General features: G+C 38.1%; 1 protein-coding gene across 5 annotated transcripts in view; it reads left to right on the plus strand.

The window, feature by feature from the left end:
* The window catches only part of ADD3 (adducin 3), a 123,815-nt gene that overhangs the window by 85,403 nt on the left and 11,463 nt on the right, over window positions 1-26,949 (plus strand). For all 5 annotated transcript variants that reach the window (XM_032423473.1, XM_032423474.1, XM_032423472.1 and 2 more), the window contains exons 2-7: window positions 6,357-6,579; window positions 19,885-20,023; window positions 24,094-24,245; window positions 25,200-25,280; window positions 26,134-26,283; window positions 26,774-26,917. In XM_032423473.1, coding sequence (XP_032279364.1) covers window positions 6,385-6,579; window positions 19,885-20,023; window positions 24,094-24,245; window positions 25,200-25,280; window positions 26,134-26,283; window positions 26,774-26,917 — 861 coding nt within the window. In that variant the 5' untranslated portion in view covers window positions 6,357-6,384. The remainder of the gene's footprint in view (window positions 1-6,356; window positions 6,580-19,884; window positions 20,024-24,093; window positions 24,246-25,199; window positions 25,281-26,133; window positions 26,284-26,773; window positions 26,918-26,949) is intronic.

The following is a 26,949-nucleotide window of genomic DNA, read 5'->3' on the forward strand; positions in this document are numbered from 1 at the left end:
CTGAGGTCGAAGAGGTTGCTGCCTGTGTTCTCCTTTAGGATTTTGATGGACTCCTGTCTGACATTTAGGTCTTCCAACCATTTTGAGTCTATTTTTGTGTGTGGTATAAGGAAATGGTCCAGTTTCATTCTTCTGCATGTGGCTGTCCAATTTTCCCAACACCATTTGTTGAAGAGACTGTCTTTTTTCCACTGGACATTCTTTCCTGCTTTGTCGAAGATTAGTTGACCATAGAGTTGAGGGTCCATTTCTGGGCTCTCTATTCTGTTCCATTGATCTATGTGTCTGTTTTTGTGCCAGTACCATACTGTCTTGATGATGATAGCTTTGTAATAGAGCTTGAAGTCTGGAATTGTGATGCCACCAGCTTTGCTTTTCTTGTTCAACATTCCTCTGGCTATTTGGGGTCTTTTCTGGTTGCATACAAATTTTAGGATTATTTGTTCCATTTCTTTGAAAAAAGTAGATGGTATTTTGATAGGGATTGCATTAAATGTGTAGATTGCTCTAGGTAGCATTGACATCTTCACAGTATTTGTTCTTCCAATCCATGAGCATGGAAGGTTTTTCCATTTCTTTGTGTCTTCCTGAGGCAGATTATTAAACCTCAGTTTTCTTATCTGTGAAGTGGAGATACTACCAACATAATCTTTTTCTGAAGATTAATTTGTTTCATTATAAATAGTCAGAGACCCTCAACTCTTTCAAAATGATGCTAAATTAACTCTGGGGTAAGAGTGTAAATTTGAACAAAATTTATTGTTACCCAGGGCACAGTCAGTGTCATTTTGATAACCTCTAATTAAGACATTGTAGTCATTTGGGTTAACAGAACTTCCAAAGTACTGATCATTGCCCGTTTGGCGGTTTCTTCAGATGGATTTGATCCAGTTTAAGGGCCTTTACTCTGCATTTCATTCCTTTTTGTTTGGAACTCAAAATTGTGTTGAATGTTCCATGATATTTTAGGGTACCATTCATCTTTTCCTGCCTCATGAAGCTTCTTGATCAGCCCAGCTCCCAATACTCCTTGTCTTTATGCATCTTTATATCTGGCTTCCTAAGTACTGATGGAAAAGACCAAGTATATAGGGTGGCAAATTATGAGGAAGCAATATTGTGTCATGGAAAGAGCCCTGGACTAGGAGAACCTAGATCACCCCGATGATGCTTGGTATATGGTCTTGGGCTCGTCTCTTTATGAAGACTTCTTCCATTAGTTATCTAATCTGGAAGATAAGAGATTTGGACCAGATAGTCTCTTAATTTTTGCTTCAAAGAATTAAATGAAAGACACTTCCTTGACTTAGTGGTACTATGTTAGTGAATACTTCTTAATCTTTAGAAGTCTAGTTATTTAAATAAAATGTGTTCCTTTTGTATTTAAGTGAAGCAGATTACCAATGAAAAACCTAATTTGTTTATCTACTTTTCTGTGCATGCTAGAGGGACAGTCATACAATTAAGTCTGTTTACATGAGCTAAAATTTGTGGCCCTTCTTTATAGCTTATTCCTCACAGTCAGTGATATTTATAAAATTCCTGCATAAAATGTATGTGATAGGCCTGGGGTTTTTTCATATATTTCATTGGAAGAGTAAATTTTGACCATGGGGCAATCTGTGAATGATACGATGGTACTAATACATGTCATTATTATGATTTTATAGCAATATCTGATCCTGGAACATGGTAGCTTTAGAAAAAGCACTCAACACCTCTGAGTGTAATTTCCTCTCATCTGTAAAATGTGATCCTTGAATCTAGTCTGAAATATTCCAAGAGAACTCTAAATAGAATCCATAGCCATTATAACAATAAGACCCTAGTGCTTGTGGGATAATTAAATCTTCTTCCATTGGGGCACTTGGAAAGTTTTATCTGTATTACTTGGTGCTACTCAATGCCTGTTGTTTGGGTTTTTTTCTTTTCTTTTTCTTCACTTTTCTCTATGCCTAGTTCCGTTTTCCCAAGTCTGTTGATTTCCATGTCAGTTGTATATAAAATCTTGGCTTGCAGTTGAAAGTAGTTTATGCCTTTTAGAATTTAAGATTTTATTTGTCAGAGAGAGAGAGCACAAGCAGGGGGAGTGGCAGGCAGAGAGAGAAGCAGGCTCCCCACTGAGCAAGGACCCCCAATCCGGGACTAGATCTCAGGACCCTGGGATCATGACCTGAGCCGAAGGCAGACGCTTAACCGACTGAGCCACCCAGGCATCTCTATGCCTTTTAGAATTTAAAATGAATAAAACTTCACTGGTCAATCTAAAGTTGTGGCTTGTTACAGTTTGTGCAGGGTCCAAATTGTTTTCTAAAACTTTAAATATCCTCATAATTTTACAGTAAATTTCATTAAGAAAAACCCTAACTTAATAAACCAGCGTTTGTTGTTGCTATTGTTGTTTTTAGCAAATATGCTGCTTTGAAGTCGTGGCATATCTTTGATTTTTGTTTTAAATATGGAACAATAGGCCTGGGACTTGAAAGTAAACCATCTTTTTGCTTCTGTTCTAGAAGAAGATGTTAAAGTCTTTCCAAACTTAATTCTTGGGAGTTTTTTTTAATAACTTTTCATAAGATTGTTTTTTACCATTCCCAGCCTAGAACTAATACAAACCAGATTGATTTGGGAGGAATTGTGAGATAGTAAACTAATTCAATTTATCCACCACTTACGGAGTCCCCTGCCTGTGGGAACTACAAACATAAGCAAAGAGGTCTGGAAAATTGAACTAGAAATAGATAAGACTCAAGAAAAAATGAAAAACAAATGGACATTGAGTAGTACAGATGGCACTAACTGCCCAAATGGAGGAAAATGTAATTATCCCCCAAATCACTAGGATCTAACTGCTATAGTCTGCCATAAACATTTTTTTAAAAATCTCAAGGAAGCATTTCCAGTTCCCTTCCATCTCTAGCATATATTCAGTCCCTCCTCCCCCATCTCATATACAAACACACTTCTTTTCCTTTCTGTTTTCCATCTGACCATAACTTAGAGTCTCTACAATAGTGTTTTTCAAACTGTGGGTCACAACCCATTAGTAGACCAAGAATCTATTTGACCAGTATTTTTTTTTAATGAAAAAGATTAAAATAGGAAATATCAGAATGTACCACATAGTAAGGGAAAGTACCATGAACTTATTTCAGTTATATTATCTCATGTATGTGATTACACTTACGTATTTCTTATTGTGGATTGCCATTTTTAAAGAGTTTGAAAGCCATCGTTATGGAGTATTTCATCTCTTTGTGCCTTGAACCTAAATTTCTTTAAATATACATGTTGGGTGCTTATTTCATAAATATTTGGGTAAGATTTTTTAAACTAGAATTTTTGCTTATGCCTGATACCTTGTTTCTAATCTATATGGCCAGAGTGAAACCCATGGTGTTGACAGTAAGTTTTATAACTTTACTTTGTAAAAAAAATCTGTTTCCCTGCATTATTTTCAATTCAAAGAATCCTCTTAGAAGATGAATATTTTTCCCGGTAATGGAGTTCATACTGGTTTGCACTGGTTTATGTTGCTTTGAAGTACTAGAAAGCATGACTGTATATATGTAACATTAAAAATAGGATTGGTTGTTAAAACCACAATGAGATGTCACTTTACACCTGTCAGAATAGCTAAAATCAAACACGCAAGATGTAGCAAGTGTTGGCAAGGATGTGGAGAAAAAGGAACTCTCGTGCACTGTTGGTGGGAATGCAAACTGGTGTAGCCACTGTGGAAAACAGTATGGAGGTTCCTCAAAAAAATTAAAAATAGAATTATCATATGATCCAGTAATTCCACTATTGGGTATTTACTCAAAGAAAACAAAAGCAATAATTCAGAAAGCTATATACACCCCTGTGTTTATTGCAGCATTATTTACAATAGGCAAAATATGGAAGCAATCCAAGTGTCCATCAATAGATGAATGGATGAAGAAGATGGATGTGTATGTGCACATACATGTGTGCGCACGCACACACCCCCACACACATGGAATATTACTCAGCCATTAAAAAATGAAATATTGTCATTTGCAGCAGCATGGATGGACCTAAAGGGTATAAGGCAAAGTGAACTAAGTCAGGAAAAGAGAAATACCATATATTTTCACTCATATGTGGAATTTAAGAAACAGACAAACAAAAAAACAAATCCTTAAATAGAGAACAAACTAGTAGTAGCCAGAGAGGAGGGGAGGGGGGTTGAATAGATAAAGGTGATTAAGAGGAGCACTGAGAAATGTATAGAATTGTTGAATCATATTGTATACCTGAAACTAATATAACACTGCATGTTAATTATACTTGAATTAAAAAAATAGGGTCAGTTAATTTTAAAGGGAAGGAGCCGTGGAACTGAATTGTTTCTATATCCTCTAGAAGCAGAAATATGTAGCTTAGTTTAGTTGTTTAGGATTAAGAAAAACTTTATTCCCTTAAAATAAAGAATCTATCACTTTATTCCCTTAAAATAACCCTCCTTGGGAAGCAGTATAGTGAAGATGCATGACTCCCTTCCAAACCATGGCAATTCTGGTACTTTTCGTTTGTTTGCTTGCTTGTTTGTTTGGAAAGGTTTCACCAGTCTCAGAAACAAAAAATCATCAGTGCTACTGAGTAGCTGGAATTGGCATTTGAAAAGAAGTACTAGCTTACCTCTGGGTCTGGATTGTGATGAAGACCACTGACCCTAGAGAGCTACAGACTAGATTTAAATCCCTGGTCCACCACTTGCTAGCTCTTTGGCCTGGGACAAGTTACTTCTCAATGATTTTATTTCCTCATTTGTAAAGTGGAGATAACACCTACCTCATGGGATTAAGAGAAGTAAATAAACTAATGTATATAAACTTCAGTAGCTAGCATATTCTTGCCTTCTTTGTTAAAGATTAATTGTATAATTGCAGGTTTATTTCTGAGCTTTCTGTTCTCTTCCATTGATCTAAGTGTCAGTTTTTGTACCATTATCAAACTGTTTTTATTACTACAGTTTTGTAGTATAACTTGAAGTCTGGAATTGTGATACCTCCAGTTTTGTTTTTCTTTTTCAACATTGCTTTGGCTATTCAGGGTCTTTTGTGGGGGTTCCATATAAATTTAAGATTGTTCTAGTTCTGTGAGAAATGCTGTTGGTGTTTTGATAGAGATTGCATTAAATCTAGGTAGTATGGGCATTTTAACAATACTTGTTCTTCCAATCTGTGAGCATGGAATGTCTTTCCATTTCTTTGTGTTGTCTTCAATTTCTTTCATCAGTATTATAGTTTTTGGAGGTCTTTCCCCTCTTTCATTAAGTTTATTACTAGGCATTTTATTTTTGGTGCGGTTGTAAATGGGATTGTTTTCTTAATTTTCTGCTGTTTTAGTGTATAGGAATGTAACAGATTTCTGTACATTGATTTTTGTATCCTGTGACCTTACTGAATTCATTTATCAGTTCTGGTAGTTTTTTGGTGGAGTCTTTAGGGTTTTCTTTATACGGCATCATGTCATCTAATGCACGAATTTTTAATCTTACAGTTTGCTTGGTCTAAGTTGCACCAGGGCAGCTGTAGAGATGAATTCTATCAGAGAAAACTGTTATTAGAGACAAATACAGTAATCTCACTGGTTGTTAACTGTGTTTTAAAGATGAGACCAGATATCTCTGGTTTTTACCAGAGATTCAGATCCCTAAGAAGAAAGTGGCCTTTACCTTCTTCTTCCTGAATCTGTCTAGAGAAGTGTGATTATCATGATAATTAAGTGACTCAGCTGTTCACGTGGTTTCAATAGCTTTTTACTGTTTCTTGAATTTGAAGCACTATCTGCTGTAGTCTGGCAACCTTAGTAATTCCTCCTAGGAAGTTGAATCATTGGAAGAACTTGAAAGAAAATTTTTAGACTTAAAAAACTGTTTCTCTCATATGTTAGTAAATTACATTCTCTATAAAATGTAGGGTCATTAAATATGGCCAAAGTTTGGCGTAACATAAAAAAGCATGAGTAAGAGAGAAAAGAGGAGCTCTAGTGACAGTACTCACTAATTGTGGAAATTTTGCCATTTTAGATGTGAGGTTTTACTTTCAGAGATTTTGATTGTTCCTCCTAAAGATTCAGTTAGTAGTTGATGACATTATTATAATTGAAGAGTTTTCATTACCTTTGAAAATATCAGTTTCCAATTTAGCACTTTAAGAGACTTTTACCTTAATAAAAAATTGTTCTAATATTTTTTGAGAAGCTACTTTCTAAAGAAAGTTGCCACTGGTACTTTCTGGGTAAAAAAAAAAAAAAAAGTTCTGCTTAACCTCCGTAAAATCTAATTTAATACTTATCATGAATGTCCTCGTTTGTGTTTATTAATGCAGATAACAAGGGGAGTCGCTGACTTGAAGCATGAGTTCAGATGCCAGCCAAGGCGTGGTCACTACTCCTCCTCCTCCCAGCATGCCTCACAAAGAGAGGTATTTTGACCGCATCAATGAAAATGACCCAGAATATATTAGGGAAAGAAACATGTCTCCTGATCTACGACAAGACTTCAATATGATGGAGCAGAGGAAACGAGTTACTCAGATCCTGCAAAGTCCTGTGAGTTGAAATAATTAGAAGGCTATAATCTTTCTTCTCTCTGGAAACCTTGATACAGTGAGGTAGGAGGTATCTTAAAGTATGGTCACATTAGAGGGGGGTGAAGGAAGAGTGACTGCTAGTTGCCCCCAATCTTTCAGAGGTAAAATGACCACCTAATTTATATATTTAATTTGCAAAGCTTTAATAACAAACTACTGTTGTCTTGGTGGTGTAAATTTTCTTTGTGTGATTTCTGAGTGTAATACTTCATTAAAGGAGGACAAAAGATCCAGCTGAGCTAGGATACCCAGTTCAGAGTGAGTATCTGTGTAGAAAAGAAAGGCATGACTGAATTGTTGCGAACCAAGAAACGAGTTAGGTACATCCCATGCACATATTTTCTTCTTTCTTTGTGTACCTTGACACTCAGAGCAGCATAGGAAGACTTAAGGTTTTTGAGGTGGTCTTTGATTTGGCAGCCTAATGTTACGTACACCTAATGCAGGCACACATATATGCATACATACCAAACTAAATTAAAAGTGGATTATAAACTTAAGCTGAAAATTATGTCTGCACAGTAATATCGAGACTTTGTAAATCATATTTAAGTGATTTGTTAGTTTTCTTACAAACCCTTAGTGGAATTGCAAAGGTCATATATCAGTGATGGAAAATGAGAGAATAGCTTGATTTAAGATGCAAAATGAATTAATAACCTTATGCATAATGAAGAACATGGACCCCTTAAGGTAGAGTTCAGCAAACATAGACACATGATGCCTATGTTGGGATTATATTAGATTTTCAACTTCAGTACTAAAATAAGCACCAAGGCAGGGGCACCTGGGTGGCTCAGTTGTTAAGCGTCTGCGTTCGGCTCAAGTCATGATCCCAGGGTCCTGGGATGGAGCCCCACGTTGGGCTTGCTGCTTAGCGGGAAGCCTGCTTCTCCCTCTCCCACTCCCCCTGCTTGTGTTCCCTCTCTCGCTGTCTCTCTCTGTCAAAATAAATAAATAAAATCTTAAAAAATAAATAAATAAAATAAGCACCAAGGCATAGAACTGCCTAAGGTGGCCCTGGTAAATCATTTTTGTTGTGCCCTTGTGAATTTAATCACAGAGGTTGAGCCCAAAGCCAAAGGGGAATTCCACTCTGAGTAATCCAGCTATACCAGTGACCTAGATAAAAGCAACTACAAGTTATAAAAGCAGTGCGAGCTTTGAGGAATTTAAGTATAGCTTAACTTTAAACCTATCCTTTAAATAAACCCATAAAGAAATCCTTTCCCAATGGAAAGGAGATTAACCAGAGGATTCATCATGAGGGAGTAAATGTTCAGTGCCTTCTTTTATGCAAACCTAAACTTTCTGTGTTTATAAATACTTGAAAGACACATTAATTATTTGGATTAAAATAGATATATTCCCTCTTCTAAAGAAACACACCCCACTTTTAAGAACTAACTTATTAGCCAAATGATTACAGTAACATATAGTATAAAGTAACTGAGAGAATGAGATGAAGTTCAGATTTTGTTAAAAGTTGTTAAATACTGAGATTTCTTTTAGAAATGTTCCAAAAAGGACCATTCAATTTTAACTATAAAGTTTAAAAGGAAAAAGTACTAAGCAGCATTTCTATGCCAGGGCTTTCGTTTTAATTTCCCCATTAAATAAAGACAGCATAACTTTGAGTAGATGTTCTAATTTTTTTATACCTATGTATTTTCGTTTGTAAATTGGCTAGAAGTATCAATTTCACTTATGCCTTAGGGAACTAAATGAAATTATGGGAAAAGCCAGACATACCGATTGTCATTTCCATATTCACATAGCAGGAGTGGTAATTTTCAGCCCAGATAGGAACAGAGAAGATTTAAAAGAATTGTGGATTGATCATTTTTTCCCTAGATCTTTGCTGGTGAATTTAAAATCTCATTTGTGAAAGACTTAGAAAAGTGTATAAGTTTTGTCTTCTGTGTTTTGGGACAACAGTTGTCAAATTTCTTTTAATACAACAAACTTTTCACCACGGGATATAACCTATGGTGACCTGTGTTAGTATCTGTTGCTAAATAACAAATTACCTTGAAACTTTACAACTTAAAACAACAAGCATTTATTATCTCATCGTTTCTGTGGGTCAGGAATTCAGGAGCAGCTTAGCTGAGTGGTTCTGGCTCAAGGTCTTACACAAAGTTGCAGTCAAGACATCATCCAGAGCTGCTGTCATCTGAAGGCTTGACTGGCCTGGAGGTTTCCACTCTTGAGATGGGTCACTCATGTGGGTATTGGCAAAAGGCCACAGTTCCTGGCCACGTGGACCTTTACCTGAGGCAGTTTGAGTGTTCTCCTCCAGAGCGTGTATCTGAGAGAGAACCAGGAGGAGTCTGCAGTGCATTTCATGACATAATCTCAGACATTAAACACCATCACTTCCACCATATTTATAGTTAGAAGTGAGTCACTAAGTTCAGCTCATACACAAGGAGAGAGGAATTAATATCCACCTTTTGACAGGAGGATTTTCCACTCTCTGATCACAGTTTAATTTAAAAGCACTGCAGTCTGCCACAATTTATTTAACTTCCTTCCACATGCAAAATACACTCACTCTCTCCTAACACCCCTGCGGAAGTCTCATCTCATTAGACTGTTTTCCTGAGTCCAGAATCTTACTAAATCTGGTCCAGCTGCAGATGATGCTCCTCAGGTGTGATTCCTTAAGTACAGCTCCTTTAGTACAAGTCCTCTCAATTGTATACACCAGAGAACTAAAGAGACAAGTTATCTGCCCTCACACACAGCCAGTGGTGGGGAAAGCAAAGATAACTGTTACACACATTCCTGTTCAAAAAGGAAATTAGTGGTACAAAAGAATAACTGGTCCATAGCAATTGTGAAATCCATCTGGGAAATGTTTGGAAGTTCCCTTGATAAAGACCCAGTCCTTCTGCTTTCAAGGGGGTGACTCTCTAGCTAGTGGCTCTGGGCTTTTCATTCTACCCCCTGAATCATCTTTCCTTTTCTTTGAATGGTAGCCTGTGTTTGTTTTTTTCCTCAGCCTTCTTCCTTCTTGTAGAGGTTTAAGGTTCAAAGACCTCTTTTCTTTTGGAACTACCTTTGTTCCTTTATGCCCAAGCTTGCAGTGTTTCTGCAAATATAATTCTCTTAAAACCTATGTGTCTTCTATGATACTGGGGTTCACTCTGTTAGACAAAACCCATAACTAATAAAGATCAAAATCAACTCCGAAAACTGTAGAATACTCATGGAAGAAATTGAGGAAGACACAAAGAAATGGAAAAACATTTTATGCTCATGGATTGGAAGAACAAGTATTGTTAAAATGTCTGTGCTACCTAGAGCAATCTGCACATTCAGTGCAATCCCTATCAAAATACCATCAACAGAACTGGAACAAATAATCCTAAAATTTGTATGGAACCAGAAAAGACCCCGAATAGCCAAAGGAATGTTGAAAAAGAAAACCAAAGCTGGTGGCATCACAATGCCAGACTTCAGGCTCTATTACAAAGCTGTCATCATCAAGACAGTATGGTACTGGCACAAAACAGACACATACATCAGTGGAACAGAACAGACAACCCAGAGATGGACCCTCAGTTCTGTGGTCAACTAATCTTTGACAAAGCAGGAAAGAAGATCCAATGGAAAAAAGTCTCTTCAAAAACGGTGTTGAGAAAATTGGACGTCCACATGCAGAAGAATGAAACTGGACCATTTCCTTACACCACACACAGAAATAGACTCAAAATGGATGAAAGACTTAAATGTGAGAAAGAAATCCGTCAAAATCCTTGAGGAGAACACAGGCAGCAACCTCTTTGACCTCGGCCGCAGCAACTTCTTGCTAGACATGTCTCCAAAGGCAAGGGAAGCAAGGGCAAAAATGAATTATTGGGACTTCAACAAGATGAAAGCTTTCGCACAGCAAAGGAAACAGTCAGCAAAACCAAAAAACAACCGACAGAATGGGAGAAGATATTTGCAAATGACATATGAGATAAAGGGCTAGTATCCAAAATCTATAAAGAACTTATCAAACTCAACACCCAGAGAACAAATAATCCAATCAGGAAATGGGCAGAAGACATGAACAGACATTTCTGCAAAGAACACATCCAAATGGCCAACATGAAAAAATGCTCAACATCACTGGGCATCAGGGAAATCCAAATCAAAACCTCAATGAGATACCACCTCACACCAGTCAGAATGGCTAAAATTAACAAGTCAGGAAATGACAGATTTTGGTGAGGATGCAGAGAAAGGGGAACCCTCCTACACTGTTGGTGGGAATGCAAGCTGGTACAGTCACTCTGAAAAACAGTATGGAGCATCCTCAAAAAGTTGAAAATAAAGCTGCCCTATGACCCAGCAGTTGCACTGGGTATTTACCCCAAAGATACAAATGTAGTGATCCGAGAGGACACGTGCACTCCAATGTCTATAGCAGCAATGTCCACAATAGCCAAACTATGGAAAGAGCCAAGATGTCCATCGACAGATGAATGGATAAAGAAGATGTGATATATATATACAAAGGAGTATTACACAGCCATCAAAAAATGAAATCTTGCCATTTGCAACGATGTGGATGGAACCTAGATGGTATTTATTATGCTAAGCGAAATAAGTCAGAGAAAGACAACTTATCATATGATCTCACTGATATGTGGATTTAAGTAATAAGGCAGAGGATCACAGGGGAAGAGAGGGAAAAAATGAAACAAGACAAAACCAGAGAGGGAGACAAACCATAAGAGACTCTTAATCTTAAGAAACAAACTGAGGGTTGCTGGGAGGTGGGGTGGGGGGAAGGGGTAGCTGGGTGATGGACATTGGGGAGGGTATGTGTTATAACGAGCACTGGGTATTATGTAAGACTGATGAATCACAGACCTGTACCCCTGAAACAAAAAATACATTATATATTTAAAAAAATCAAAATCAAAGATATTACTAATTCTTATTTGTAAGAAACAGGTTTGTAAGCCTCCTATTTAAAATGTTGAGTTTAGGGGCACCTGGGTGGCTCAGTCATTAGGCGTCTGCCTTCGGTTCAGGTCATGATCCTGGGGTCCTGGGATCGAGCCCCGCATCAGGCTCCCTGCTCCGCAGGAAGCCTGCTTCTCCCTCTCCCACTCCCCCTGCTTGTGTTCCTGCCCTTGCTGTCTCTCTCTCTCTCTGTCAAATAAATAAATAAATAAATTTTAAAAATAAATAAATAAAAATAAAATGTTGAGTTTATTTGAGAAGAAAGGGAAATAGAGAAACTAATAAAAGCAAAGTATAATACTTTTTTTATTAAGCCCCCTATTAACACCTGTTATGGGCAGCTGTTATGTATCAAATCCTATTTAATCCTCAAAACAACTCAGTCAAAAAAGTATTAATCTCTCTAGTTTACAGTTGAATAAACTGAAACTTTAGAGGTCTTAGAAAACTTGCTGAAGTTTTTACAAGTTTGGGCTCTGAGTGTAAACTCCAAAACTCACGCTCTTAACCAGTAGGCTGTACCACTTAAAGCATTCAATAACAATGAAAAAGCTCCACCCATATATTATTATTGCTTTATTCATCGTCAAATTCTGTTGCTAAGGTTAATTCAACCCAACACAAGAAGAGTTTTCAATCATAAGACATTTTGGTGTCTGTAAATTTGGATGACAAACACAGTACCTTATTGCCTTCAGCTAAGAAAATAAAAGAATGTCTCATCCTGACTCCCAAGTATTACTTCTTTCTAGGAATTTCACAGTCTTTTGTCAAAACCTAAACCAGGTTTAGCTAGAGATGTTGTTAATGCCCTAAGGAGAATCTACAAGTTTTCTTTGACCAGTAATATATATGTCTATGGAGACCCTAGATTATCATTAACCCCCTTATCTCAGAATGAAGGGTCCAGGGCAAACTGTTGAAACTAAATGATGCTTCACCAACATTAAAGAAGCATGTTAAGTTGAAAAACTAACAGGACATTGTGCATAGTAGATATTTAGTTAAAATTCCACATACATACATGGATGGATGGCTATATGAATAGCTGGGTGGACTTTGAGTCATTAAACACTCGAATGTTGTCCACCAAGCTCCTGCTGAACTTGACAACCTAATATGGAAAACATTTGGTGGGTTTCAGAAAAAGGATCAATGTTCTTAAACCTTACCACTATGGGAAGCAGTTTAGACTGATTGATGGAAGTGTGCAGTGTTTTTCTGAAAGTTAGAACGACAGGAGTATATAGGTGGTGATAGCTCAGGCACATGACACACTAACATTTCTTAATAGGGCAATGTGTAATGCTACAAGTTTACTTCGAAGATAGAAACTTCAAAGCCATATACATTTTAGAATATCACTCTAAGGCCTAAAATGTTAACAGGGCACCAGAGGGCGCCTGTGTGGCTTAGTCGGTTAAGCGTCTGAACCCTCAATTTCAGCTCAGGTCAGGGTTGTGAGATTGAGCCCATATCAGGCTCCGTGCTGGGTGTTGGAGCTGCTTAAGATTCTCTCTTTCCCTCTCCCTCTGTCCCTCCTCCCCTCACTCTCTAATAAAAAAAAAGTTAGCAGGGCACCTTAATTAGATTAGTTGATCAAAAGCACCATGATTTATCTGGTTGCTTTGGAAGTTTAAGATACAAGAATTCTTTATTAATTTTGTTTGTGTTTTTATTACATGCCAGCATCACGAAAAGATATTATTCTAACCTTTAGCTTCATATTAATTAAGACTTAGGCTGAGGACAAAAACCATCCAAAAGAAAATTTGGTTTATTTGTTTTTTCTCCTTTCAACAGGACCAGTGGTAATCTATTTCCAAATGAATACATTTCTTAATGGAGAAATTCTAAGTAAGTTTGTTATGCTCCTAATCCCACCTTGGGAGAGATCTAATAACATAATTGCAGGGTGCCTTGGGAGCAGCATGCTAGTCTGTAATCTTTTTTCTTTTTGCTCCAGTTTTTCGCTCTAGTAATTATTATGAGGTAGAACATCCAGATGTGAATATTTAAAATCTATCTGTGATATTTACCAGCATTCTCTTGTTTGATGTCCATAAGTTAAACATTATTTATAAATCAGCCTGTGTGATTTTCTTTTTTATTTTATTTTTTTTTAGCCTTAACTGAAATAATTGCATCAGGTCAGTTTCTTTTATCAAATTGATCCTCTTTTCTGTAATTTAAAATACCTTTCATCCAATACCACTTTCTCATAAAAGCTCTGATCCTAGGTACAGAAGCTAAGATCTGATACTTCAAGATAATTCTACCTTTGGTTTATAGGATACATGAGTATGTTTGTACTTAAAGTATACTCTTACCTACATGAATGTCAGGTCTCCAAATCTGTCATGTTTTTATAATCATGTTTATTTTTATTCATACCTTATGAATTCAGAGTTTATAGGATCACTCCCTCAGTATTGACAGACAATGTATAAAATAAAAGGGTATAAGATTCAGATAAGGCTTTTAAGGTACCCTCTTTTAACTTAAACATTTTGTTTTTCATCTAGTGGTTTTTTTTTTTTTTTTTTAACCATACTTTTTTGGACGTGTGTCTAATGAGAGAGCTGTCCAAAGTATAATGCTCTGGGGACAAACCAAGTTTTCAAGTAGGATTTTGTTGTTTGAGTTGAAGAATTAAGTGACTTTTCAAAAATCTATAACATTTAGTGAAGATTCATTTCTTATTAAAAAAAAAAAGATGCATTTCTCCCATTAGATGATGTACATACCTAATTACACAGGAAGAATTTCTCCTTCAAGTAACAGACTCTTAAGATGGTTTTCTAGAGCTTCAAATTCCAGTGCTAAAAACCTTTGAAATGGATTTTGCTATCATTAACTCAATCAAGACTGAGATCAGGTTCTTTACTTTCTTTCCTTATATTCTAGGAAAAGAAGAAGAAAAACAAGTTGCCTGGGTGGTTCAGTCAGTTAAGCTTCTGCCTTTGGCTCAGGTCATGATCCCAGGGTCCTGGGATTGAGTCCCGCATCGGGCTCCCTGCTCAGTGGGGAGTCTCCTTCTCCCTCTCCTTCTGCGACTCCCCCTGCTCATTCACTTTCTCTCTCTCCCTCTCTCAAATAAATAAAATCTTTAAAAAAAAAGAAAAAGAAAAACTCTAATTTACTATTTTATTAATTGAGCATTGAACTAGACACTCAGGGAGACTCTAGCAATGTGAAAGTCACAGTCCCAACCATCCAATATCATGGTGTAGTAGAGTAGGAAAAGTAAATCACAATCTTATGACAGGTACCCTAAGTGTAGTAAAGGTAAATGTTAAAAGAATTTAGAGGAGGGTGGAAAGAGAAGAAATTGGAGATCAGATCTAATTGGGTGATTAAAGGAGAGACTTCAAGAAGAAGGTGGCATTTAAGATGAGTGTTAGATAAAGGTTGAGAACTGATTAGGTAGAGGAACAGAGGAAGCCAGCATTTCCCTTTGATGAAGTAGAGTGAGCAGGGATAGAAAAGTACAGGTTGTGATCAGAGAGTGATGAGCAAACCTCATAGGCTAAACCAGCGCATAAGGTAGTAACGGTAGATACAGCCAAAATGTTATATTATGACAGATTATAGAGATCCTGGAGTACCAGACCATCTTGACCTGTTAGGAGTCAGCCCATTTTCTCATCACTTCCAGTTTTAATCTGTTTATATGAATGTTTTCATAGGTACGTATATGCACATGGTGCTTGCTTTGGATCTGGGTTCACCACCACATATTAGCTATGTGACATAGGAAACTCACTTAACTTGAGCTTCAGTTTCCTTGTTGGTAAAATGAACCTCGTGGGGTTGTGACAATTAAATAACATCAAAGCAAGCCATGTAATGACTAGCACATAGCAGGCAAGTATTTCTGTGAAAATTGTATGCATAAGTTATATACAGTATTGCTGAGTGAAAGCATTTTATGGCAACACTTGGAAGATTATATATTCACAATTCCTTAGACTATATTTTGGTTTTCTTGAAGGTCTCCAAAGAATCTATCATCCTGATGGCAGTCTGGCTTATTCACGTTCATGTATTCATGCATTCAAGGTGTAAAAACTCCCACAACCTCCTCTGTTCTGTTTCAGAGAGAGATAGAAGACATGGTTTATGCTGTGGCTTTATATATATGTTGTTTGATCTTTTAGCCTGACTCCTCTAGTGGACACTCTAGGGAATTGTTGGTTTAATCTGATTTTAGAAGCCCATCTTGCTGCCCCGTGTATAAATTAGTTTTTCATTCTGCTTTGATGGGAGAAGTCCCAGCTATAAGAGGGCAAGTATTTGGTACTTGTGGATCATCATCATCTGCTGCTATATAAATTTTTTGCTCCATCATTACAACATAATGCTCTAATCTAGCCTAGGAAGTTTACCCTGTATTTCTGATCACAGTGTGCCTGCTGCCTTATTAGTTGTATTTGGTTTCAGTGATACAACGCATCTCCTATAAAATTAGGGAAAGATCCTGTGCCCAGCTGAGAGTTCCAGATTTCAACCTTTACTCCATTTACTTATTAGCTGTGCAACCTTTTTTTTTTTTTTAAGATTTTATTTATTTGCGAGAGAGAATGAGAGACAGCATGAGAGGGAGGAGGGTCAGAGGGAGAAGCAGACTCCCCGCTGAGCAGGGAGCCCGATGTGGGACTCAATCCCGGGACTCCAGGATCATGACCCGAGTCGAAGGCAGTTGCTTGACCAACTGAGCCACCCAGGCGCCCTAGCTGTGCAACCTTGAGCAAATCATTGCCTATCTCAGGACTTTGTTGTGAGATTCAAATGAATCAACTATAAAGGATTATTATATTAACATTGGATTTTAGTAGAAATATGATTAACTGTCATCATAAAGATAAGTATGTTTTTCTTTTAATACAATATTTTAAAGCTTAATATGTTTATAGATACATTTTTAAAACCAGCTGAGATAATTTTTTATCATTAGTTTTTATAATGTCTTATGACTTAGGTAATTATCTGAATAATATTTCAAAAATATTTGAAACCTTCAAAATGAGTTATAAATATGTTCATGACAAAAAATAATAAATTTTTTGTTATAGAAGAATTCTTATCTGTTGAAGCACTTACAACTGTATAAAAAGGCTGGGGAAATTTCATTTACTTTGAAAATTATTTTCCTATACTGTGTAGAAGCTATTCACTAGCCTTATAGGGGAAATTCATATATTTCTCTTAATTGATTTTAGAGGGCTTATATATTTCCCCTTATGACACTGGATCATCCCAAAATTTTAGGATGGTGCCAACCATATTGTGGGATGTATGAAAGTGGAAAAAGCATTTTCACTAATGAAAATAGCATTTGACCTGAGTTTTTGCCTTGGACAATTACTGCCTTGGACAAATTTTTCGACCTTTCTCATTTAGCTTTCTCATCCCACCCAGCAGAAGTGTCTCATCAATTCATAAATAGTTGTGATTCTCTTGAACAACTGCTTGGTTTTTAATCTTAAAGCCATTGTATATTAGCATACTGAGCAGATTATCTTAATTCATGTTGGCTGCTAGAGAGTTTAGATAAAATTTGGCCAATCTCTAGCAAATGCCTACAGTTTTATAGCATGTACTTTGTATCTTAACCTCCTTCCTGGCTCTGACTAATCTCCTTATGCTTATTTCTTCCTTAGCTTAATTTTTCTAACCTATATTTGTTTTTGTATAATTTTAATCTATGGAATCTCTTAAATTCTTCCTGGAACATTGTGAGGTGGGATACTCAGTAAAATGATGCCCATTTCTCAGAGCTATTGCAATGTAAATCATGAGTGATACACATTGTAGGTATTATTATTATTAATTAGTATTTTACTGAATAAAAGAATATTGGTTATAGCTGCTTTCAGCTGAAGGAAGGTTTAAACAGGATTTGGTTTTGAAGGGAAGATAGTTTCAGAAGAGTCGACTGGCCCATTGCCAATGTCCAGAAGTTTTCTGTAGTTTATATAAAGATAAATGAGTATATATAGAAGATTCTTTTCCTTTCAGCCTTAAATATGGTAAAATACTCATGTTACTCATCTGTATGAAGCTCACAACCATTTTATGTTCACTAAGTCTTAGAAATGGAGTCTTCTGATCAGTGTTATGTGTCTTTGTAGAGGATATTTTATAGGATAGTTTCTGTGGTTTAAATCATATATTTAAATGAACTAGGTACAGTCAATGGAATTAGATGTTTAGAATTTGTATCATTGTGCTGATGATTTACATTTAACAAGCCTCAAATTTGTAAAAGAAAAACCATGTTTAACTGGTATAAACTGTTCCATGAACTCAGAATTCAAATATGGTCACTAGGATTTTTTTTTTAAGATTTATTTATTTATTTGAGAGAGAGCACAAGTGGGAGGGGGAGAGGGAGAGAGAATCTCAAGCAGACTCTGTGCTGAGCGCAGAGCCCAATGTGGGGCTTGATTTCACAACCCCAAGATCGCGACCTAAGCCGAAACCAAGAGTCGTATGCCTACCTGCACCATCCAGGTGCCCCTGGTCACTAGTACTTTTTAAATCACTCAAACATCCACCTGCTGTATTAGTAGAAAATACAGCATCTTCCTCTTGGAATTTCTACTCCCCTCTAAGTTGTCCCAAGAACGTCAGTGGCTTACATAGTCCAAAAGGGTTCATCAGTGACTTCTATATCCAAAATGTGGTGTGTACATATGTCTGCGTGTGCGTACGTGAGTCATGCTAAAGTGTATACAGCCCATGGCCACTGGACCTCCCTGGTGTTGAAAACTACTCTTACTCTGTCCAGTAGAAGATGCAGGTTCATTGCTGACCCAGATGCCTATGCAGGCCACCATGGTGCATTAGGGAAGGATGACCTCCCTCTTCCTGTGCTAAGCTCAGTTAGGGTGTTCCATGGTGCCCCATGGTTGAGCTCCCAAGATTACAGCGGTTAGCACTCAGCTCTTCACATCACAGATACCTCTCAACTGTTGTTCTGAAAGCAGCACAAGCATTGAGTCAGGACTGGTCTTAATATCTGCAACCTCATAGCTTCAAACCACATTTCTCCTTTCCTCCATGGGGTTCCTGTGCCTTTTTTTTTTTTTTTTTAAGAAGTCCTTTCTGAAAACCTCTGAGTTATGCAGCTATCCTCTAAGCAAGGCTACATCTAAGCAGGGACTCCAGGAGATCTTATTCCCAGCCTTACAAGAAGGCTACTGTTGGTGACTCAAAGGAAATTCACCCTCTGATGAAGATTATTCCAATGGTCTCCAAGGGGTTAGTATGTACTCCTCTTGGAGGTAGTGATTCCAAGGCAGTTTTCTGCCTTCTGCCTTTTAGGTGAAGTGGAAAAAATTGAACTTAATTTCTGGCAGGCACTCTGCTTCACATGTAACCAAGAGCAAGGTTTAGAGAATTTATATCGCAAGAGCTTTCATGTTTAAAATGAATGAAAAAAGGCTTGAGCAAGAGAACAAATAATGAATTTAATAAAATAAGTACTGGTTGGGTGTTATGGAAATAAAAATGAGCTATTTCAAGTAATGTGAAGGATTGAGAGGTTTCAGATGATGAATCATATTAGCAACTCAAGGGTTAGTAGAATAGAGAATTTCTCTTAATGTTCAGAATTCTTATTTATATAAACACTGTTTCTGACACATGTACATATGCCTGCAAAAGAAAAGATACAGCAGAATTTGAGAACAGGAACATACAGTACCCAAAGTTGGGGAAAAAATGTTCTTTCTTTAGCACAGTGTTGCAGAAGGGGAGTAATCAGTTCTCCATGCTTATCAGTTTGCTTTCAGTGTTTGTGGAGCTAGGGGATTGCAATGGAAATCATAAAATGGAAGCTGTGATATACTTAGTATGTCTTAGTGAAGACTTCTGCTGTGAGGCAGTCTGTAGTCAGAGCCTTGCCCCATTCAAATAGGGACTCTAGCCTAACCTAGATAATGAGGCTGCTAGATAAGGAATGGCTCTCTTTCTCCATCAGTCTATACTTGGTACTCTAGTTCCATATTGTTAACAGGGTTGTTTCCTCTATATCTGTCTATTGTAGATGTTATAGTAGCTCATTTTCTTTGAGATTAAGGATTCCTAATTTTTCCCTCCCCTGAAAGCACGCTTCTTGCTGCTGCTTCCAGTGCTTTATTATTTTGTGTTTTATATCTGTTTTAAAGTAGTGTAGATGAAAGCTTATTTAAAAGAGGGATGGGGAAAAGATTGATTATAGAGAAAGTTATGTTTGGATCGTTCTGCTCCAAGTGAGATGTATGTGCTTAGTGGTTATTTTTGTGTGTTTCAGGCCTTTCGGGAAGACCTGGAATGCCTTATTCAAGAACAGATGAAGAAAGGCCACAACCCAACTGGATTGCTGGCATTACAGCAGATCGCAGATTACATCATGGCCAATTCTTTTTCAGGCTTTACTTCACCTCCCCTCAGTACGTCAGTTTTGGAAAGTTTATTAATTTTTTTTTATTTGTATTTTTATTCAATTAACATGTATTATTGGTTTCAGAGGTAGAGGTCAGTGATTCATTGGTCTTATATAATACCCAGTGCTCATTACATCAAGTGCCCTCCTTAATGTCCATCACCCAATTACCCCATCCCCTTACCCCCCGCCCCTCCAGCAACGCTCAGTTTGTTTCCTAAGATTAAGAGTCTCTTATAGTTTGTCTCCCTCTCTGGTTTTGTCTTGTTTCATTTTTTGCTCTCTTCCCCTATGATCCTCTGCCTTGTTTCTTAAATTCCACATATCAGTGAGATTATATGATAATTGTCTTTCTCTGGCTTATTTCGCTCAGCATAACACCCTCTAGTTCCATCGATGTCGTTGCAAATAGTTTTGGGAAGTTGAAAAAATTACGATTTTATCTCTACTTTGAACACTGTACATCTCTGGCAGCCTACTCTGCTCTGGTTCAGTCCTTAAGTTTATAACGTCTAATACTTAGAGTAACAAAGTGTTAAAATCTCTTACCTTTTCTTATCAACCAGGCATTTACTAGGCTTTGTAAGATTATAAAATAGTTATAAGACAAGGGCCCTGTCCTAGATAAATGTATATTTTTGGTTGAGGAGACATTCCATGAATGCAAAAATGATTAAAACTGCAAGATAACTATAGAAGAAAAACTTACAAAGCAGTTCATAAGAAATTGTCTAATGACCTTTTAAAAGGCTATGAACTTAGAGTTGGAATTGATTGTTGGCTGAAGTGGACTGAGAAAACTATGGAAAAAGAGAGGCCTGAACTAACCAGGCTTTAGAAGATGGAGTAGTTAGAATTTGGTATGAAAGAGGAATGAAGACATTTTACTCATTTAATAATAGCTCTTTGGTGAGAGCACCAGTTTGGTGAGCTGAACGCTGTAAGCACTTTATATCTCAGCAAGATATGTACAGAGCTCACTGCAGTACAGAACAGGTACGGAGTACCGGAAGGTACTGTGAGGGACTGCTGCATGTCAGAGCCAAGGATTGTCTTTTTCTTCTCTTTCATTTTCCTTCTCTTCATTTCTTCCTTCCTTTGTTTCTTTTCGGTTAAAGATTTATAAGTAGGAGTCAGTGAATTCAAGTACTTTCCAAATAGAGGAATGGCATAAAGAGAGACATGATGATGGAAACATGCTAAGGTTAGGGTGTGTTTGTAGAACTCACAGTGGACCAGCATGTTGGCACATACATATTGTTTAAAAAGTCTTTTGAAAGAGTCCCAGTGTGATGTGTAAGTGTTTGAACTAAAATAGGAGTGTGGGTACAAAAAGGAAGAGATCAATGAGAAAGGCATCACCGAGGAAGAGTAGAGAAGACTTAGTGACAGGTTTGATGTGGTATTGTGGGGATGGAGTGGGAGAAGAACTGTGAGTTCCAAAATCACTCTTGTAGCTTGGGAGAAACCTTCTATCAGAAGGAACAGAAAAATTCGAAGGTTGAGCTAGTTTGTTTTGCTCTTTCTGTAATATTGAGTATCTATTATGTTCCAAGCACCCTGTTAGAGATAGGGCATACAGTGATAAACAAGATGGGCAAAGTTTCCTGTGCTTGTGGAGACAGAAAATAGACTAAAGAAAATGGTCAGATAATAGGAAGTGCTGTGCAAATAATTAATAGATGGTGATTTGATAGGAAGAACTAGGTAACTACTTTAGATTGGATGATGAGGGAGAATCTCTCTGAGAAGGTGACATTTGAACTGAAATCTGAATTGTAAGAAGGAACAAACCATACCAAGATCGAGAGAAAACATTCCAGGTAGAAGGAATAAGTACAAATGTCAGGTGGAAACAAGATGAGAATGAATTTGGTGGTCTCTTCAAGGAATAAAAATTAAAGATTATGGCTGGAGAGCATGGGTTTGGGGGGACAAGTAGAACAAAGTGAGGTCAGCAACATAGGCAGAGGCTGAATTATGCAGGGTTTCCCAGCCAGAGTTGGAAGTTTGGATTCTATTCTAACTTTGAAAAGCCATTTTAAGCAGGAGGGTGATACAGAAAGACCTCTATGGTTTCTGTGTGAAGAATTAACTGGGAAATTTTGCGGTATTATTAGACAAAAATAGGAATGTCCAGAGTTGGGGATCTCTTTGGCTTGGGAAATGGAGGAAGTTCAACTTTAGGCATGCCAAAGTTGCCAAGAGCTGCCAAGACATGGCCGCAGTTGGAAATACAGTCCTAGAGCTTAAGGGAGTGGCTTGGGAGATGGACATAAAGAAGTATTATTCATAGCTGTGTATGTTGATTAAATAATCATTCAAGAGGGTATAAGCAGGAAAGAAAAGAGTCTAAAGAGAAAATTTCGAAAGTTGGAAGAGGAAGACAGGTCAGGGAAGACCAGAATAATAAGAGGAGCTATCCTGTGAGTGTCCTAGATACCATAGCAGGAAAGAGGAGCTGAGCTGCCAAGGTTGCTGGCTGGAGTATACAAAGGCATGGCAGTAGGAGATTTGTGCTCCGTGGTTCAGAGGTCAGGGACTAGAAATCAGCCAATTTGGCTGGAATATTTATGTTGTGTTGTGGAAAGTAGAAGTTAACATTGGCAGGGAGAGTGAGAGATCGATTCACAGCTGCCTCTGAAATTTTGTTAGAAATTGTACTGTTTTGAATGTATGGCTTACATATTGAAACTCTTTCTTTGAATTAGTTCAGAACATTTGAGAAGCTCTCACATTCGAGTGTTGACTTGAGACTTCTGTTGAAATGTTCGCCCCGACCTCCGACTCTCACATGCTAGCAGCCGATCGCAGCGCGTCAGCTGCCCCTTCAGCCCAGGCTTGTGGCCTCTCTAGTGCCTACAGTCTTCAGCAGGCCCAGTTTCAGCCCTTAGGTGAATCTCCTGGCACCTTGTAGGCCTTCACGTTGGGCTTTTGCAAAACTTAGAGCAGGGGAGTAGTGAGGCAAAAGGTGACTTTATATAGAATGGATTTACAGAGAGGGGCTACAGGCAAGGACAAAATGAGGCGGCCTACTGAAAGCATTACATGTGAGGCGAACTCAGGGATGGAAAATGAGGAAACCTGGAAGGCAAAGGATGACGGAACACGGTGATGAATTACGTATGGTGGCCCAGGGAAGGTTACTTCCTGTGTGAGACTGTGGGAATTGTAGTACCAGCGCATCAGAAGACTGAGGAGGAGTGAGAAGGTCAGAAAAAGCGGGGAGATAAAATCGCTTTTAGACCTTTTTAATGTGTATGTTGTTGCGTTGCAGGCCGTTAGAAGCAGTAGGCTGGAGGGTGGGCAGGAGGCCCTAGTCACAGATAAAGCTCAGGGTGTCTTCCACACGGAAGTGACAGTGAAAATTCAAGAGTCTGTAGTGTTTTCCTGGGGAAAAGTAAAATGAGAGGGGAGCATAGTGGGGGACTGAGCTTTGGGATGGAGCCACAGAGGGCAGAAGGGAGGAGAGCTGGTTGGAGGAGAAGGAAGCAACAGGTGAAAGGGGAATGGGAGGTCCAGGCCGTGTCACACAGGCCTGCAGAAGAATTCCAGGGAAGAGGTCGTAAATGGTGTCAAGGAGAACGAAGACTGAGAGAAAGTGGAACATGGTCACAGTTGAAGTTAGCGGTTGGGTCACTAAAGCCCAAGACTAGGTTTTGTTGCTTAGTGACGGCTAAAGGCAGACCGGTTTGAATGCATTCTTCTCTATCTTAAATAAATTTTTTTTAATAAATGTCAAAAGGGCTATTAGAAAAGTAGCTTTCTGTTGAGATCTTTTCATCATAACATTAGCAGTAACCTCAGTATTGATAACACTTTCGCCATTAGGATCATGTGACCATTTTCCTACCAAGTCCCTCCCTCACAAGTCCAGTACTAGATGAAATAGCGAAGATTGCTGATGCGCATTTTAGCTCTGCGGGTACTCTTGTGAAGGAAGATAAGCTAAGGAACATTGTGTGGGCTGAGAAGTTTCACATCATTATTTACAAGGCTGGAACACTCGCAGACTCAGGCTGCTTCCAGGTACCGCGTTACTTGACGTGAATCTCTCTCCACAACTTTTCCTTTTAGGTCTCGGCATGGTCACACCTATCAGTGACCTTCCTGGGGCAGATACAGCCTCATACGTGAAGGGAGAAAAGCTTACCCGCTGTAAGCTCGCCAGCCTCTACAGACTCGTGGACTTGTTTGGATGGGCACAGCTGGCAAATACATACATCTCCGTGAGTTCCTTGGCTTTCGAGTCCTTTTCTAAAAAATCCCAGCCAGAAGGCAGCTGTACTCCTCTCACCTTTACTCCTAAGTCCAGTCAGACTTCATTTTCTGAACCTAGCATGCTGGGTTACAGCCAACTCCTGATTTAAACCTTATCTCCAAGGGAGAGGCTGCAGTTAACCTCGCTTTCTTCTCCATTTTCTGTCTGTGGTGTCCCTTTTGTTCAAACCAGCTGTAGAACCTATCCAAGAAGAAATTCTTCTGGCAGAATTTTCTTTCTCCATATTAATTCTGTTTGAGCATGAGTGTCAGTCACTAAAAAGCAGTTGGGTTGGGGCAGGAAAAATAGAGGGGGTCAGGGAAGTTTCCTCCCTGGGCTTTATTTTTTAAGTATATTTTTTCCATTATCTGTTTTCATGTTGTCACATTTGAAAGCCAGACAATATTTGGAAGCTTATGAAACTGTGGTGGTGGAAGTGGCTCAGGTGCAGTCTTCCTTACACCTCTTCTTCCCTCCCGGCCGCTCCTTAGTTTCCCCTTCATCTCCACTTCAGCTCCTTCCCAAGAAGACACTCTGTTCTCTTTCCTTTGCCCCTTTTCCCTTAATTTCCATGTTGTAAATCGAAATTATAGTCATTACCACATTCAGTTAATCTTTTCTCGTGAATGTAGCTGACCCTAAGCAACCTTAGAACTCCCGGGATAACACTTCAGGTAAGTTCAGTAAATGAGAAACTAATGTCAGAAATTTTTAGCAAGTGCTTGAGTGTTGAGGTAAGAAAACTTTTCAAGGAAAGTTTCCTGTTGCACACCTTTAATTTCTGCTTTCTTGCTTCCTGTCAACCTCCCCCCACCCCCGATCTCTTACAGTTATTCACTGCAAATATATTCCCCATCGTATTTACACTGCAAAATATGAACACCTCACAGTAATTCCCTATTTTTTTTTTTCTTTCTCTCAGGTGAGAATAAGTAAGGAGCAAGACCACATAATAATAATTCCTAGAGGCCTGTCTTTTTCTGAAGCCACAGCCTCCAATTTGGTATAATTTTCATTCCTATGTTACTTTTTCTGTCCTTCTTTGGGCTTTTCTTACAGCTTTTAGTTTTTAGTACAGGACAGAACGAGAGAAGGTATGGATGGGAAAACATTTGCTAATGAACAGGAAAGAGTTTGGAAGGTTATGTTGATTTTTTTAAGAAAAGCTTTAGGGGTCAAGAAAAACAAGGTAGTTGAAGAGACTAATAAATAAGTTGGTCTTATCAGTGAACCTATCCATGCTTTGAAGGGAATCTTTTGAATTTTTTTCCACCCTGTACACTCTGGAATTTTTTTAAAACCCACACACAAAGTCTATGTGTATTTTATAGATAGATTTCAGCAAAATTCAGTTGGTCTGAGCAGAGGGGCTGACTGTGTAGCATTCTATTTTTCCACGATTGTGCTCATAACCAGTGTCATTGGCTTCTAGAATGGCAGGAACTGCATTGGTTCTCGGTGCTGCAGTGTTAGCAAACGGACATTTTCCAGCCAGTTTAGTGAATGCCAGACCTTGTCCAGACCTTTAGTGAAGAGTTTTAAGTTATTTGGCTTTTTAGAAACTACTTCTTATAAATTCTAAGTTTTGTTGCAGACTGCCTGTTCTTTGTAAATAAAGTTTAATGGGAACAAAGCCACACTTTTTTTTTTTTTTTTTTACAGTTCTTTATGGTTCTACATAAAGTGGCAGAGTTGAGTAGTTGCATCAGAGGCCCACAAAGTCTAAAATATTTACTGTTTGTCTTTGACAAAAAAGTTTGCCACCCCCTGGTTTAGCTGGTGGACCACAGGCAGACTTTGTTACATGTCTTTGATACATTGATACCAATTAAATATGTCTCTCTGATTTTTTCCAGGTGAAAGTCAATATAATAGGAGAAGTGGTTGATCAGGGAAGTACTAATTTGAAAATTGACCACACAGGCTTCAGTCCCCATGCTGCAATCTATTCCACACGTCCTGATGTTAAGTGTGTGATCCACATCCATACTCTTGCAACAGCAGCTGTAAGTCGCTGAAGACTAAACCCAGCAATGGCTCTGGGAAGTGTATTTAATTTTCATGGTGTTCCTTATGTGATGCTTTACTACCTGCACGCTTTCACACCCCATCATTCAGAATTATATTCAAAATATTAATCCTCTGAATACCCAGAAAGCAAAAGTTCCTTTGGACCAAATGCTGACATTGTAGGAAACACCTGGAGAGATAGCATTGGCCTTTTTAACTAATCAGCTAATAATTGGGTACTGAGTTCTTTGGAGCAAAGTTTCTTTCATAATATTTGGCACAACATTTAAATTGACTTGTATGCCCTAAATCCTTTTTTTTCCCCCCCTCTGGAAGAAGTGACGAGCTGAAGTGGGAGATGGGCTGGAATGGTGAACACAGTGAATAGGCCAGTGCTTCCTGAGCTGACTAAAGAATCAGGTTCCTAGGAGAGTGTAATTAATTAGTAACTAAATGTGTCCTCTTGACATGGACCCAATCAAATAGGTATCCTCCATGAAGTGTGGGATCCTTCCAATTTCTCAAGAGTCCCTCATCCTGGGAGATATTGCCTATTATGACTACCAAGGGTCCCTTGATGAACAGGAGGAGAGAATTCAACTGCAGAAAGTTCTGGGGCCAAGTTGTAAGGTATGTAAGTAGAGTTTCTATTGAAGGAGCTA

Source organism: Phoca vitulina, unplaced genomic scaffold, assembly GCF_004348235.1.
Source record: "Phoca vitulina isolate PV1807 unplaced genomic scaffold, GSC_HSeal_1.0 scaffold28, whole genome shotgun sequence".
In the NCBI taxonomy this organism is placed as follows: Eukaryota; Metazoa; Chordata; class Mammalia; order Carnivora; family Phocidae; genus Phoca; species Phoca vitulina.